This window comes from Colobus angolensis, unplaced genomic scaffold (genome assembly GCF_000951035.1).
Source record: "Colobus angolensis palliatus isolate OR3802 unplaced genomic scaffold, Cang.pa_1.0 Scaffold152, whole genome shotgun sequence".
In the NCBI taxonomy this organism is placed as follows: Eukaryota; Metazoa; Chordata; class Mammalia; order Primates; family Cercopithecidae; genus Colobus; species Colobus angolensis.
Genome location: NW_012114622.1, coordinates 5,190,476 through 5,205,782, shown reverse-complemented (window position 1 = coordinate 5,205,782; position 15,307 = coordinate 5,190,476). Strand labels below are relative to the sequence as shown.

At 31.2% G+C, this 15,307-nt stretch overlaps 1 protein-coding gene across 3 annotated transcripts in view; it reads right to left on the bottom strand.

Moving 5' to 3' along the window:
* Nucleotides 1–15,307, bottom strand: part of ELP4 (elongator acetyltransferase complex subunit 4) — a 281,026-nt gene that overhangs the window by 137,187 nt on the left and 128,532 nt on the right. For all 3 annotated transcript variants that reach the window (XR_001001145.1, XM_011936337.1, XM_011936338.1), the window contains exon 7: nucleotides 11,629–11,817. Coding sequence is in view for 2 of the 3 variants with exons in the window: in XM_011936337.1 (XP_011791727.1) it covers nucleotides 11,629–11,817 (189 nt within the window). In the remaining variant the exon portion in view is untranslated. The remainder of the gene's footprint in view (nucleotides 1–11,628; nucleotides 11,818–15,307) is intronic.

Sequence of the window (15,307 nt, the reverse complement as noted above, 5' to 3'; positions counted from 1 at the left end):
GTTGCAACATAATTTAATTAATCATTTAAATTTAAAATACGTCAAATGGTGTTGCAAATAAGCAAAGCAAATCAGATTGTCCAGTCTTCTACCTTTGTATTTCAACTTTAATTTCAAAAAACACCTTCAGAGCATTTGTTTTGACTGTTTTCTGTTTGGTTTCATAGAACGTTTCTTGTTTGCCATTATACAATGGTAATACATTTTTTATTAGGATACAACAAATCTGTTAACTGGATTTTAAATTAAGGAAGATTAATTTAATGCTCCCTTTCAATTCAAAGTTCTTAAAGTCAAAACTATGAATTTTGTTAAGAGATAAAAATTTAATCACTGCTATTTAAAGCTCCCACAATTTTCTAATAAAAATAGTTCAGATACCTATTTAGAGTTACCAAGTAACAATCAGAATACCTTAAACTCTCAATATTTCTTTATTTTCCCAGACCTAATTATCTCAACAATATAAAAGATGTAATTTGTACCAATACAAATATATTTCCAGAAGAAATTTTAGTAAGTGGATTAAGAAGTAATTAACCAATAACTTAATTATCAAGAAGCTTGAAAGGAATAAACCAATCAACATAAAGCATTTATGCAACGCCTCAAGTAAGAGCAAGTTCTTCAGTTACTCTATACTATACTCTAACTTCAGTTACTCTATACTATTTAAGAAAGACAGCAAAAATAATATGAAAGGAAGAGCTCTCATTTGAGTATGGCACAAATATCAGATTTGGGGCTATAATAGCCTGAAAGCACTATTAAGTTAATGTTAAAGACTTAGAGAAATATTTAAGTTACTTTATGTTTGACCATAATACATGATGTAGTGGGTGTGTGTTGGGAGACAGCGGGGAGGGGAATCCCCACAATAAAAGCAAGTATGTCATAATCAACAGCACAATTTATAACAACATTTTCTGAAAAATGATGTGCATAGAACACGAATATAGTAGAACTTAAGACCTTTCTTTGTTACATAATCCAAAAATAAGCTTGGATCCAAGGATAAATCTGGGGATATTTAATGAGACATTTATTTTTCCATGCTTATTAGGTTTTCCATTCTACAGAAATCAAGACTATGAAATAAAAAAATTGTTTATACTACATTTATAACTTTTTACAAACTTGCCCCACTTCCTCCAGAATTGTCACTTGCTTCTGTGGATTAGATTTTTATTTTATTAAAAAATATTTGATAGTGGGAAAATAATTCTGTTCATAATTATGAGATTTAGAATATTTGTAATAAACTGATGAAGGTATTAGATTATATCTTTCCAGATTTAACACTGAACTTAAAGTCAAGGTTAATTTTAGAATACAGAGGAACTTTTGTAAATTAAAAAAATTCTAAATGTAACATTCTCTGCCTAGCATCACATAGTAATATTCACATAGGAAAACTGTAAAACAAACATATTTTGGTTCTTTATCCTAAAGCTCAAAACGTATCCATGAAGGGGCTAGTGGAAAATATTCCTAACCTCGATGGTGAAAAAAATTGCTAAGATATCAAAATTTACTAGGAATACGTAATAGAGCCACAACTCTTTGTGCTTTCTACATGGTCAAATACTCAATATTCTAAATTTTGATTTGAAAATGGTGGTTCCTTATAATTGAGACTTTTTAAAGAATACATCATTTTACTTTCATAAATATTGTTTATATTATATTTACACTGGCTTCAAATATTCAAATAAACATACTTTGCAGAACATTTATTTATATTAATTTTGTTTCTTTTTCAGTAAGTTATTCTATAAAAGATTAAAAAAACTTACATATTCTGAAAAGTCTCAGAAATGGGATGAGCAAAATACTGAAATGAACAGGCTGGACAGAATAATAGTATAATATTCAAAATTAATTATAGGCATTTTTCTTAACTATACGTCTAGTTTTGTATTAAGAAATCTACCCACAGAAAAATTTGTGTTTCATGATTGAAAATGTTTTATGGGAAACTTCCTAAATCAGAAATTTTTTTTTTAGTACTTTAATACTTGAAACCCTAAAATGCAATTCACAGATGTCCAAAAGCTCACGCCCTGCCTGGAAAAACAATTGCTAATATCCAAATATCAAACAGAGCATCCAGCTGATGTTTGTGATGCAGTAGCAGGTTAAAGATACTAAAGTTTAAAATCAGCTTAGAATAATCCCATATTGAATACAAAATTATAGCCTGTCATCAGGAGCAGGTTGACAGAGCCAGGTCCAGATGGGAGACTGGCTGGGAAAAAGGCTGAGGCAGGTGGGAAAATGATGGGAACCTGACGGAAGACAGGACTACTCCCTCTGCTGGCAAGGTCCTCACCTGCTTGAATTTTTAACAAATGACTAGCTTTTCTTTAATTATTTAAGATATTATTAATAAATTATGTAAGGTGCCCCCCTTTCAGTCTGCACACTTTCAAACTCAGGGTGTCTTATTTTCACTAGATTAATTTTGCAAAAGTATAAGGACTCAATGTTTTACCAGGAGGTCGAATTATTTATCTTGTAATTTAAGTGTACCATAAACATAAAATATAGCATTATTTTTATAATATAAGGCCTTTAAAAATTAAGAATGCCTGTGAATTATGTTTGTTGATATATATACTTTCCTGAAGAAAAAAAATTCTTGGGCTACAGACTTCACAATCTCTTTCTCAGGCTCTGCATAATGCCCCGTAATGAAATAATATAGAAATGAACCATATAAATCAACTATACAGGGAACAAGGAAACAGCATGTCACAGCAAAACAGCATAGATGTACAGCGCCAAACCTATCTGATAATCTAATGATCTGAGTTTACAGATATTATGTACTAATATGTAAGAAATTAAGAACTAATGTTTACACAAAAAATTTGCTAAATTTTACAGAAAAATTATTCAATATTTGATTTTCAATGTAAGTTAATAGCTGCAGCAAAAACATTTAGTAAAAATCTGTTCTAAGATTTTGGCCTACAACCAGAAGCTCCCAGAACAGGAGGGATCAGCTTTTTCACCCACTGTTCTCATCTGAATCCTGGCTTAAAAGCTATTCCAGCTCCCAGCTTTCCAGAAGGCTCCATCCCAGGAATCCTTGCCTGCCATTTGGTTTGCTGATTTTAATCTCTCAGGACTTTCTTACAGTGGCTCTACTATGCTGAACTGGCACTTGCTTCTAGAAGTGAGTTATTATTAAACCTGTAGGTCAATTGTGGCACTAACAACTCTTTGGAAGCTTTCAGCCACAGTGTACAATTTGCTAGTCTAATTAAATATTAATTCTAAGTGTTACATTTTGTGGCTAAGAGCTTTTATTTTCTATCATCAGCCTGGAAGAAAAAGAGGTTACAAGGCTAATTTAATCTCTCCCCTGTCCTTCCCAACATTAAAGATTAACTACATAGGGTGCGAAAATATTATTAAAGAAGCAAGAACTCTTCATATAGCAATAATAATGTAATTAATAGCAAAGGGCTAAAACATAACGCTAGGACATAATATCTCACCTGGTACTTAAACAGCTTTAAATTATAATTGTTTACAAGCATGTTTGGTCTCAACATTAAGAAATAAGTATCACTTATTTTTGATGACATTAATCTTTCTTTAAGGGAAAGCATGCACCCAAGTATATAAATAGGAAAAACTCAAAACTCATGTTTTCTCACAGGTATTTTTCAGATAGCTTACAATGCCAAAGAAAAAAAGTTTAGTAATTTTATTTGTAAAATAAATGAAAAATTAAATAAAGTTGTACTTGTTTTCTATACACAAAAAGTGATATAGAAGATAGTTTATGATAAAAATAATGTAAAAGATCATTTCTCCTCTTTTTCCCCTACCATATTCATGTAGCTTGAACACACAGGGCCCCCCACTCCCCCTTATGCTCCCAGAACAGTTGTGTCCATCCTTGGACACTGGGCATTATAAAGACGATGCAGTCCAGTAGCCAAAGATTCCATATGTCCAAACAGATGACTCAATCTCCATACCGCGATGAGACATTTCACTATTTATATCATTGATACACTTGAAAAGTTTGGCCCTAAATAGCCCTTTAGCTAATAACTACTACCATTATAGGAACTACAGAATGAACAACAATATGAACAAGAACATCACAAAGTTATTTTAGAGAAACGAAAAATATTTTAAACCAATTTTTTTTTTTTATGGCTTACTGAATATGCTTTGGTTAGATTAAGTGTAATGAAAGGTTTCTGAATCGTACTTCTCTTTTAAAGATGAAAATGAACCCTACTGACAATTTAAAATATATCCTGTTCTTATTCAATATGCATATTTACACAAAGACAAAATTATACATATACTACTACGCTCAATATAGGCAGAACTTTATAGGTAATTTAAAGTTTGTGTATTAGAGTTTATTTGTGTAAAAAGTTTCAATCATCCTTGCCCAAAAAAGTAAATTAAATATATATGTATAATGCATACAAGCTATGATGTGATTTTAAAAATTAACCAGTTACCAGCGTCTATGGTAGAAGGATTGAAATACAGTTAGACTATTTGTTATTTTAAAGAAAAACAGATTCTGTTTACAACTTACTATACTGACACAAAGTCACTGGAATTTGATAAATATGATGTAAAACTGAAATGGGTATACTATAATTTAGTTCATTTTAAAAACTGCTTCTTTTAAAACTCTTAAATATGTAAATTTCTTATAATCAATTTCAGAGTAGTTAAGAAGATCTGAAAACATTAAAGGCAGATTCTCAGTTGAGAATATCCTGATTAAGAAAAGAATTCATAAAAAAATGACACTGAATATCTGGCTTTATCCTTTAGTAACTGTAGCTATGATCAAGAGATTAATCTGTAATTTTCATCCTTAAATATTCTTCTTAATAAAGTGCATTTAAAAAGATCATTTGAAATAAAGTTATATGACTGAAGGTGGTGTTATGTTCATATCAACAATTAGATAAAAAATATTTTCCAAAATTTTATAGCTGTAAACTCACAAAAGTATATTTTTCTCCACCATGCAATTATTCTTAGTTCTTGTTTTAAGAATAAAAGATTTCACACTGAGAGAAATTCACAAGGCCACTGGAGTCCACATTTCATAATCCCATATTAGTGGTTAGTTCTAAAGCGGTCCATTGCTTGACTTAGAGTTTAGCTGCTAAAATACTCAGCATGAACAAAAAAGTTTATGGATGTGAAAAGGTTTGCTCTCAATTTCTCTATATAGAAACATACTGTATCATTCACTTCAGTGGGTTCAAAGCTCTAATACATTAATGTTATAGAAGATTAATTTGAAAAAACATCAATTAAAATAATACACTAAATAAAACATCATTCATTTTTCAGGAGACATATTTTAACGAGGCCCTTTCTCCCTCCTTTTCATCAGAAAATGAATTTTCCTTGGTATAAGCTAACATGCTAGTAATAGTTTCTTCAATGAGATAGCTGGGAAAAAATTCTACAGATCAAATTATTACAAAACAGTGGGTATATGATAAAAATTGAATAAGGCTATTAATTCACCAAGCACCAATGATGACAAATGAAAATACGCTATAGGCTAGTTTCAAATCTGAAATGTGATTGAATAAAGGAAAGCTAAATAGTTTACCAACTACTGTTCTCTAGACAAGTACATTAAACTCTGGCAATACTTAAAATTATTATACAATGAAAAAACATAATGACATATTCTATGATCCAGAATGTCAAAGGAGTTTTCATTCTTGCATTATTGTACTTAGGGAGAGGTTTATCAAGTTGTTGTTTATATTTAAAAATTCCTTAAAAGTATAGACTATGACAGCTTGAATAAAGACTAACAATAAGTAAATTTTCTTTTTGAAAAAAATGCTATGAGAACAGTATAAGGTAACTTTCTCCATTTCTAATTTTAATTAGTTTAAGTGTTTACATGTTTAGTTTAAGTGTTGTAATTTAATTTAGTTTAAATTAGTTTAAGTGTTTCAATATTTATTTGCTGACAATTTTAAGTAAAAATGTCTTAAAAAATACAAATCAAAAACAACTTGCCACAGATTATACTTAAAAATGCATAAACTAGGGGAAATTTATTTTCTTTTCACTTCACTAATAAAATCATCATAAGGCACAAAACTAAGTTTCTATTTCCAAAAAGAATAAATGCTATTGGTCACCATTTTCTTCAAGCACAAAACTGTTACTGGGAATCGAAAATAAAATTAATTATTTTCAAAAGCCACAAAATGTTTGCATAATCTGGAGGTGGATGACAAATTTTGCTAGTGGTAAGCCAATTCCCATTTATAGACCAACAAATTACTGTTTCATATCTTGCTAGACATGGAAGTCAAACAGTATTCTATTGTAACTGCTTTAAAGCTACCACTTTGCAAAAGAAAATGATAACTCATTAAAAAGTTTCAAAGGGTACAAAAACATTTCTGTTTCTAACAGTAAAAGGGGGACAAAGCAGCAGAATGTTGAGTGTAGGTGAAATATAATAACCTTCAACATGGGTATTTACACCAAAGTTTTTAAAAGTTGCAATATTCTCATAATTACAATAATATGTGGGAAGAGTTTAAAGATAGTGTTTTAGTTCCTTTTCTTAGATGTAACCTTTTCTCTTTTTTTTTTTTTCAATCCACCACAACCTCCTTCACTCAACAACAGAGTTTTGAACAGTTGAGTTGTGAGAATGTGAGCAGCTGCTGTTATTATAACTAAAGGTCTGTCTACTGCTTGAGTCTGAGAGACCACATGTTCGGCTGTCCTCTCATCTTGCCATCCTCACCAATTAACTATTAACATGGAGGGCTGTACACATGCTCTTGGGGGCTCTTTAACAGGCTTCTTGGCGAGTGGAACAACTACACAGCAGGGATCTGGGAACTGAGTAATGCCGGAATATAGGGGAGCCATCCGTAGTTCTGCTCCTTCTAATGACACTTTACTCCATAGTTCAGCATGTAACAAAGTCTGTATTTAACTTAGCCATTTTCACACACATTTTTAGTTCAACGTCTTTGGGCAGACACTAAAACTATATTCTAGCAAGAGACAGTATGAGTAATAATATTACTTAACAGGGAAAATTGTCTAAGATTATATAAATATACACTTAAGACATTCATAATATATTTGAACAATTTTAGTGTTTTCTTAACAGATATTTAGAATTTATTTTTATATACTTGTTCCAAAGTATGCTTGCCATTTTTTTCCTGTGGCGTTAAAGAAAATAATCTTTAACCTGAAGGAAATAAAAAAATGTCAAGTTCAAAGTTGTGGGACTGAACATAAAACATTTCAAAGGCAAATTAAAAAATAATTATTGTTCATTCTACTTGCAGAAGTCTTATTATAACAATAAGTTAAAATCAGTTTTGAATCTATGTCATTATTTTCCCTATTTTAACTTTTCCCTCTCTTTGCAATTTCCTTAACTATGTGTTCCTTCCCTACAATGACATTAAACATGGGAAGCATGCCAAAAGTATAATAAAGGGTAACTAATCATTACTATACAAGTCTGACAGAATGCTAATAACTAAAGTAAGAACACTGATTGGCTGGTTTAACAATTCAAGAAATAAGGATATTTTATACAAAATACCTTTAATTTAATGTTAATTTATATAATGCACTCAAAGGTACCACAATTTTATTATCTATACATGCCCAACTATATGTATGATAAAATTTTCAAGGATATCCAACTACATTTCTATTTCTGCCCAAAATCACTCTACTACTACACCCAAGCTAAGTATCAACAAACTCACATATACTACTTTTCTGTTCCATCCTATCTTTTACACTGTTGAAAAAGTTCCATGAGAATAGAAACCTTGTTTGTCTTGTTTGCTACTGTATCCCTATGGGTGCCTAGAACAGTGCCTGCATTATTTGTTAAATAAGTGTATAAGTTAAATTACCCACAGTTATTCAATTACCATTTAAACCCTAACTTACAATCTCCAGAGGTGGCACTGGTCATAGTGGACAGGAAGCTGATGTATGATGTTTAAAGAGTCTTGTTTCAAGAAGGTGATGCTACTAATATTTGGATGGCCAACTGACTTTATTTATGCCTCCTGGTTTGTCTCAGGCCTAACCTGTGAGAAGATCCTGTGTCTTCCATAAAAAGAGGCGGCAGGAGATTTCTATTGCTTTGATAGACTTTTATACCTTATTTTTTGTAGCCTTATCTCTGTTCAAATCCTCAATTTTGGAGATCTGTTTAAGTAATAATAGTGAAGATGACAACTGCTAACATATATTGAATGCCTACTATGTGCCAGCACTGTTTAAGTACATGTTATTACTAATCCTCTTAACTGGATACTTTTTGCTCCATTTTCACAGGTGAAGCTGAGGCTGAAAAAATTAAGACTTGACTAAGACTGTGAAACTAGTTGGATCTATCTGCCTCTAAGATCTCAGGCTCTTTCTATCATTGAATGCTACTTTGTGCACGTTTGTTTCTAAATTTTGACTCTAGTATCTCTGTTGAACAAGTAGCATAGCACAGTGGTTAAGATTAAGGTAATAGGAGGTAGACTACTTAAGTCTAAATTCTGCCACTCATTAGCTGTGTGATCTTGGGAAAAGATTATGACAGTACCAACCATATAGGGTTATTATGAGAATTAAATGAGTTAAGATTTGAAAAGCATTTAGGACTGCAACTGGCCCATAGTAATCACCATGTAACTTTTTATTAAATAAACTCACAGTGCCCTGGTTATATGTATTCATACATCTTTGATTACCTTTCCAAGCATACTGCTTGCAATTCTTATTCTCTTTCCTTAGCCAAAAGACTGATTTTCCTTGACAGACTTTAAAAGTTATTAAGTTTTACCTCATATTTATATAATGACGGGTTGGAAGAAGTATATGTTTTATATTTTCTCCTAAACATTTTCATATAAAAACAAATATATGGTCAGATATCATGTTCAAAGAGCAAGGGAAAATTTATTTGTCTTTTATAACTCAATTGATATTAGGGCCAGAAGACTACTATATGATAACTTTGCAAAAACTGTCTAGGAATGAGAGATTGAAAATTGGGAAAATTTTAGAAGGCTGTGCAGTTTTTTTTTTTTTTTAAAAAAAGGCATTCTCTGTTTTGAGGAATATGTCTTAATTCTTTGTCTTAATTCTTTGTCACACTATATAACTTTATGCTCATTACCAAAATCTGACCCTATATTTTGCTATGTCTACTTCAAAGGAGTCTCTTTACTGCTATGTTAAGAAGCATAAATTTAATCTATCTTCCAGTTATACAGGGGCTTAAATATATCTGTAAAGTATCAAAGTTAAAATATTGTTTCAGGTTCAAACATCCAGATCACTACATCATTCACTCATTATTTAATCAGTGGTCTAGATAGGCTGACTTGAGGTCATCTGATAGTATCTGCTGTTCCCTTAAACGAGGGTACAGGATTCACTGTCACAGAAATCCACAATGGGAATCTCTTCCTTAAGTAATAAAGATGCTCACCAACAAAATGGCTTTAAAAAAGTGTTTTCCTTTTCTTTCTGTTTTCTCACAGAGGCCCCATTGGGATAAAATTTAAAGTTACATATATATATATATTTTTTTCATAATTGTTTTTCTTTGCAATTATACAAAAGGAAGCATATTTATCTTTTTCTCTTTTGTCTAGAATGGAACTTTTTGTTTAATCTTTTATATGTACTAATTTATCAAATATTTTACACTAATAATTTTCTCTTAAAAATGTAGAATAATTACAATATTAGTCAATAACTTTTTTTTTCCTAATAGAAACTTAGTGTCATCAAAGGTAGTTAATAATTCAGGACACATAGGATACAGTGTGACAGAGAGGAAGGAGTTTAAATTTTTGAGTTAACCAGATCTGGGCTTGAATACCAGCTTAAAATGTACAACAGATATGGGATATTGGATAATCATTTAACTTTAGTTTAGTTGCCTTTGCAATTGAAATCACAGCTATCTTGCAGGGTTTTTGTGATGATTAGTGAAGCCATATAACCTAATGCTGAGGATGATAAGGTTTGAAGTCGGGTAAGGACACTGGCCTGCTACTTATTAACTGGGTGACCCTATGGAAACAGAGGTAAAACAACCTGTTTCACAGGGTAGCACTGAAGATTCAAGGACCTAATGCTTGTAAAGTGCTTGGGATGTAGTACATGGCTAATAAATAGTTGTAGTAATAGCATAGTAGTAGTAGTAGTAGTAGTATAAGTAGTAGTATTTTCACCAGTATCTGATAAGTCTGTGTCATGCTTATTTATCATAAAAAGCTCACCATGTCTAACCAAACTATTATTTGAGTACTAACTTTATGATAACTTATTAACAATGAAAGCAATACAAGTATGTGTACAATGTCTAGCATGATTAGAGAAAGGAGTTTCCTTATGATATGTCTGCAATTTTAAGCTAATGATAATAATTTAGGTCCAGATACAATGTATAAAAAGTCCTTCAAGGAAAACTGAGTTATCCTCTGCTGACCATTATAAATAAATAAATTCTACTAGCCAAGTAGACCAAATTCACTTCTTTTAAAATTTAATTTAATTTTTTGTAGAAATGGGGACTTGCTGTTACACAGGCTGAACTTCTTGCCTTAAGCTCCTTCTGCCTCAGCCTCCCAAAGTGCTGGGATTATAGGTGTGAGGCACTGCATCTAGCTAAATTCACTTTTCATTTGTCACACTTTTCAGTCATATTTGCTATATATGCTGTATATAATGAATGTAACTAAATGTCATTTTAATACATTTGCTATTTGCAGGTAGGGTCTAGGTATGTTGGAACAGAGACACTAAGATTACATAACTTTATAATAAAGATTCAATATTTATTTAATTAACATTTACTGGTTATCTAGGAAAAGCCTAGGTACTGTGTTAAGAATTTTAAAATCACGTTTAATATTATGTTATTACCATAAAGCCTATAAAGAAATGTATAAATATCTGGCCCTCCGTCTACGGAGATTACAATGTAGTAGATATATAAGATCATATGAAATCACATGCCTGAGGCAGACAATATGTACTTAAGTAAACGATACTGATATTAACATATAGTTTACATTAACATATTAATTAAAGAAACTAAAAGCTGTTTCAGAACATGAACTAAAACTGTGGAAAAAATTCAAATGGAAATACATTGATTCATTAGTAAAAGAAAAAACTATAAAATGTTTAGAAGAAAACATAAGAAAAAGACGTTGGAGAGGGCAAAGACTGTCAAGATTGGAGGTGTGAGGGAGGTAAACCACTAACCACTAAAAAATTTATAAATTGAACTTCATCAATATTGAAAACTTTAGCTCTTCAAAAGACACTGTTAAGAAAATAGAAAAAACAAGTCATAGATAGGAGGAAAATTATTACCAAGTTGTAGGTAAAATATCAAGGAACTTTACAAATTGATAATGAGACTATCAATAAAAAATGGACAAAAGGCAGACAAAAGAAGACATGCAAATGGCCAGAAAGCACATGAAAAGATGGTCAACATCATGAGTTATCATGGAAATGCAAATTAAAACCACAATGTCATACTATATCACCATGAGTTATGAAAAAATAGTTCTGGAAAGTTCTTACCTGGATCAGATGTGTTGGCATTGTGATGATGCAGGCTGAAAGAGAGGTTCTCAGAAGACCACGGAGAACATAGAGGAACTTGGTAAGGCTGTGACTGTTGCTACCATTTTCTGCACAGCAAATATCATCTCCCCATAAAGGTGAGCCAAGATTCTGAATTCCTATTCTTAAAACGTTTCTCTGTTTTTTCTAAAAGAAAGTGGGAAAAAAGCAAACATATAAAGTTTTGTTAATCAATAGAATACCACTTTTATCTGTCAGATCTTACCTTTATTTATAACATCAGGGAGATAATGTCAATAGATATGTTAAAATTTTTTATGTACTATTAGAACATAAAGCAATATAAATGAAACCGTTTTGATTACAAGATTATAAAAAATAATATTTTTTTAACTTTTGAAAAATCTGAACAGTATCATATGCCTTAAGCTTTAAATTGTATCTAAATTTTAACAGCCACAACTCTAAGAATTATACTTAATGCACTTAAAATATTTAGTAAAACAAGTAATAATGAAATCTTAACTAGAATGCTTGCAAACCCCTTGTCAGTATTAGAAAATTCTGTTTTTCAGTAAACTATAAATTGTACAATATTTCTCATTTAATTTTATCCTACCTACTGCCTGATCTGTTCTTTGAAAAAAACTTTAAAGATACATGACTTTTTGGTTTTATATTTTACATTTGCCTCTGGTTTTTCTTCTTGAAGCTGCTCTTAAAATAATAATTTAAGTTCAACACTTTTCATAAAATTTAACAGGTGAACATTTAGAATTTGAGCTTACCAACATTAAGGTCACAATAAGTGACTATATTTCTTGGGAAAAGAACATTGAAAAACTATTAATGAAACTGTGAATAAATCACTGTGAATAAATGTTTAACAACAGATGTGTTTATAATAAATTCTACTGTTTGGGTTATTCTAACTAAGTAAATGTTTTGTAAATACTTTCCTTAAAAATTCAGCAAAATTTGTGATCAAAAGCAGAACACATTAACAAAACCTGGCATGTGCAAATAATTGAAAATTCATTATTAGAATTGATGGGAAAAGTAAGATGGCTCTAACTTTTCATGGCTTTAACATAGTTTGGAATGTGTGCTGCTTTATATGTGATTTCTGATGAAACAAATTCCTAAAATGTATCACTTGCTATTGCTATAAAATACCCTGATAAAATTTATTAACCAACTAGTTATTGTCCAACACAATATATCTATTTCCCTGATATTACAAATGAAACTGAATTTGTGTATTCCTTTTTCAAGCAGAATTTACTGATCATGGAAAGTAAGAAAAATGAATAAAACATTGAAATGTTAGAAGACGAAAGCCTAAAGGAACATAAGCTAATAAATGAATAAGAGAGAATTATAGTCAGGACTGTGTAACTAAGTAGATGGATGATTCCGGACAAGACACACACATTACTTAGGACTTCATTTTCTCTTTCTTTTCTTTTTTCTTTGAGACAGTGTCTTTCTCTGTTACCCAGATACAGTGCAGTGGCCTTACTATAGCTCAGGGTAGTCTCGAACTCCTGGGCTCAAGTGATCTTCCCACTACCGCCTCCAGAGTAGCTGGGACTAGGGGCATGTGCCACCAGATCTAGCTAATTTTTCTTTTATTTTCTTTTGTAGAGACAGGGTCTTGCTATGTTGCCTAGGCTGACTTTGAACTCCTAGACTAAAGCAATCCTCCTGCCTCAGCCTCTCAAAGTATTTGGCTTACAGGTGTTAGACACTGCATCCAGCCAGTTTTTTTCATTTTAAAATTAAAAGGAGAGGCCAGGCGCTGTGGTTCACACCTGTAATCCCAGCACATTGGGAGGCTGAGGAGGGCAGATCACCTAACGTCAAGAATTTGAGGCCAGTCTGGCCAACATAATGAAACCCTGTCTCTACTAAAAATACAAACATTACTCAGGTGTGGTGGTGTGCACCTCTATTCCCAGCTATTTGGGAGGCTGAAGGCAGCAGAATTGCTTGAACCCGGGAAGCGGAGGTTGCAGGGAGCTGAGATTGCATCACTGTACTCCAGCCCGGGTGACGGAGTGAGATTCCATTAAAAAAAAAAAAATTAAAAGGAGAGAAGATAACATTGTTGCTCTATGATTCAATACTATTGAAGGGATATAATGGCCTGGATAAGACTATAAGAATGAAATTACAAAAAAAAAGGATTATAGAATAAGCATATTAGAAAAAAACTTCCTGACTCTAAGGACCTAAAATATGATCGCACTACGTAGGCAGCTGGTTCAATATTTTAAATGATTGTGTTAAACTTATGATAGACAACCACCTAAGACACCCTATGTTATCATCCTCAATGGTCCACAAAAATGGTTTTCTTTTTATTTCTGCATTACTTGAATGATATGAAGTAATGAGATGTACCAGGGCTTAGGTTAGAAGTAAAAATACATTTCTGGTGAATTAGTGTAAGATATCTGTAAAATATGATGGGTTATTCTTTTTTCTTTATTATTTAAAACCTCAGAATTTAAGTAAAATGGCAAGAATGTAAAGTTCATTTTGCTATCTCTAAATTTGTTATCTCATGATAACAAACAAGTTAGATTCCCAACAGAAAGAGCATTCTAGAAAAAGGGAGAGAAACATACAAAAAAAAATCTAGATATTAGAATGAAACATGAAGGTAAAAGGAGAGCAGGATAATATCGTTTTCTCTGTCAACATTTCAGAAACTAAAGATCAACAGTATTTTAAACCACTGTCTCATTACCTATTATTGTATTAAAAAGTACCAGATAAAAGTTTACAACAAAAATGCTGTTAGGCACGAAATTAGGAGAACTACAGAGGTTTAATGACTCTGACAGATACACTGATATATGTATATCAAGTGAATGAAAATATTAAGCCAAAAAATGAATGAGGGATAAGATATTTAAGTGAGGTTGGTACCCAGCACAACAGAATATAATTGAGCATAATGCTTCATTTATATTTTAAAAAATATAATGGTAATTGCAAAAACAAAGGCTGAATTATAAATCTCTTGTGTCCTTTAGGATATACAATTCCTTTGCTATGCCATATAATAATGGGGCATACTGTGTGGCATAAGATTTAAAAAAATGAACCTTGTCAGCTGTACAATCAATAGTTTTATTCCTATGAGAATATCCAAAATATTTAATCTGGTATTCTAAGTAAAATCCATGTCAAATTTCATTTTTATCATATATTTCTAAGATATTTAAAAATAACAACTTAAATGAAATTATGGGCACAATTTGTAAATGTCTGCACTCCATTTTTATAGATTAGCTACATTACTTACTACCAAGGCTAATTATAAGGTAGTATATAATATTCTGTATTTCTATATGTTGTCTCAAATTAGTTCAGTTTATTTGAAAACATAATGTTTAAAAAAGATAAAACTTTTCTTTTAAAACGTAAGATTTAGTTCAATGTCAGAACATTATTCTTGACTTAGGAATAATATGTTTTGAAGTAGTGCCTTGTAGGTGTATTTCTGTGGCTTCTAGAACTCATCTAAAGTTTCTGAGACAGATACATGGACTAACAAGTAATTTAGCAAACACTACAATTAATTTAAAGAAGAAAATTCATTATATTTTAGTTCCAATAAAATTGTAAGTATAATTCTATAATAATGTATTGGTATATTTTAGTT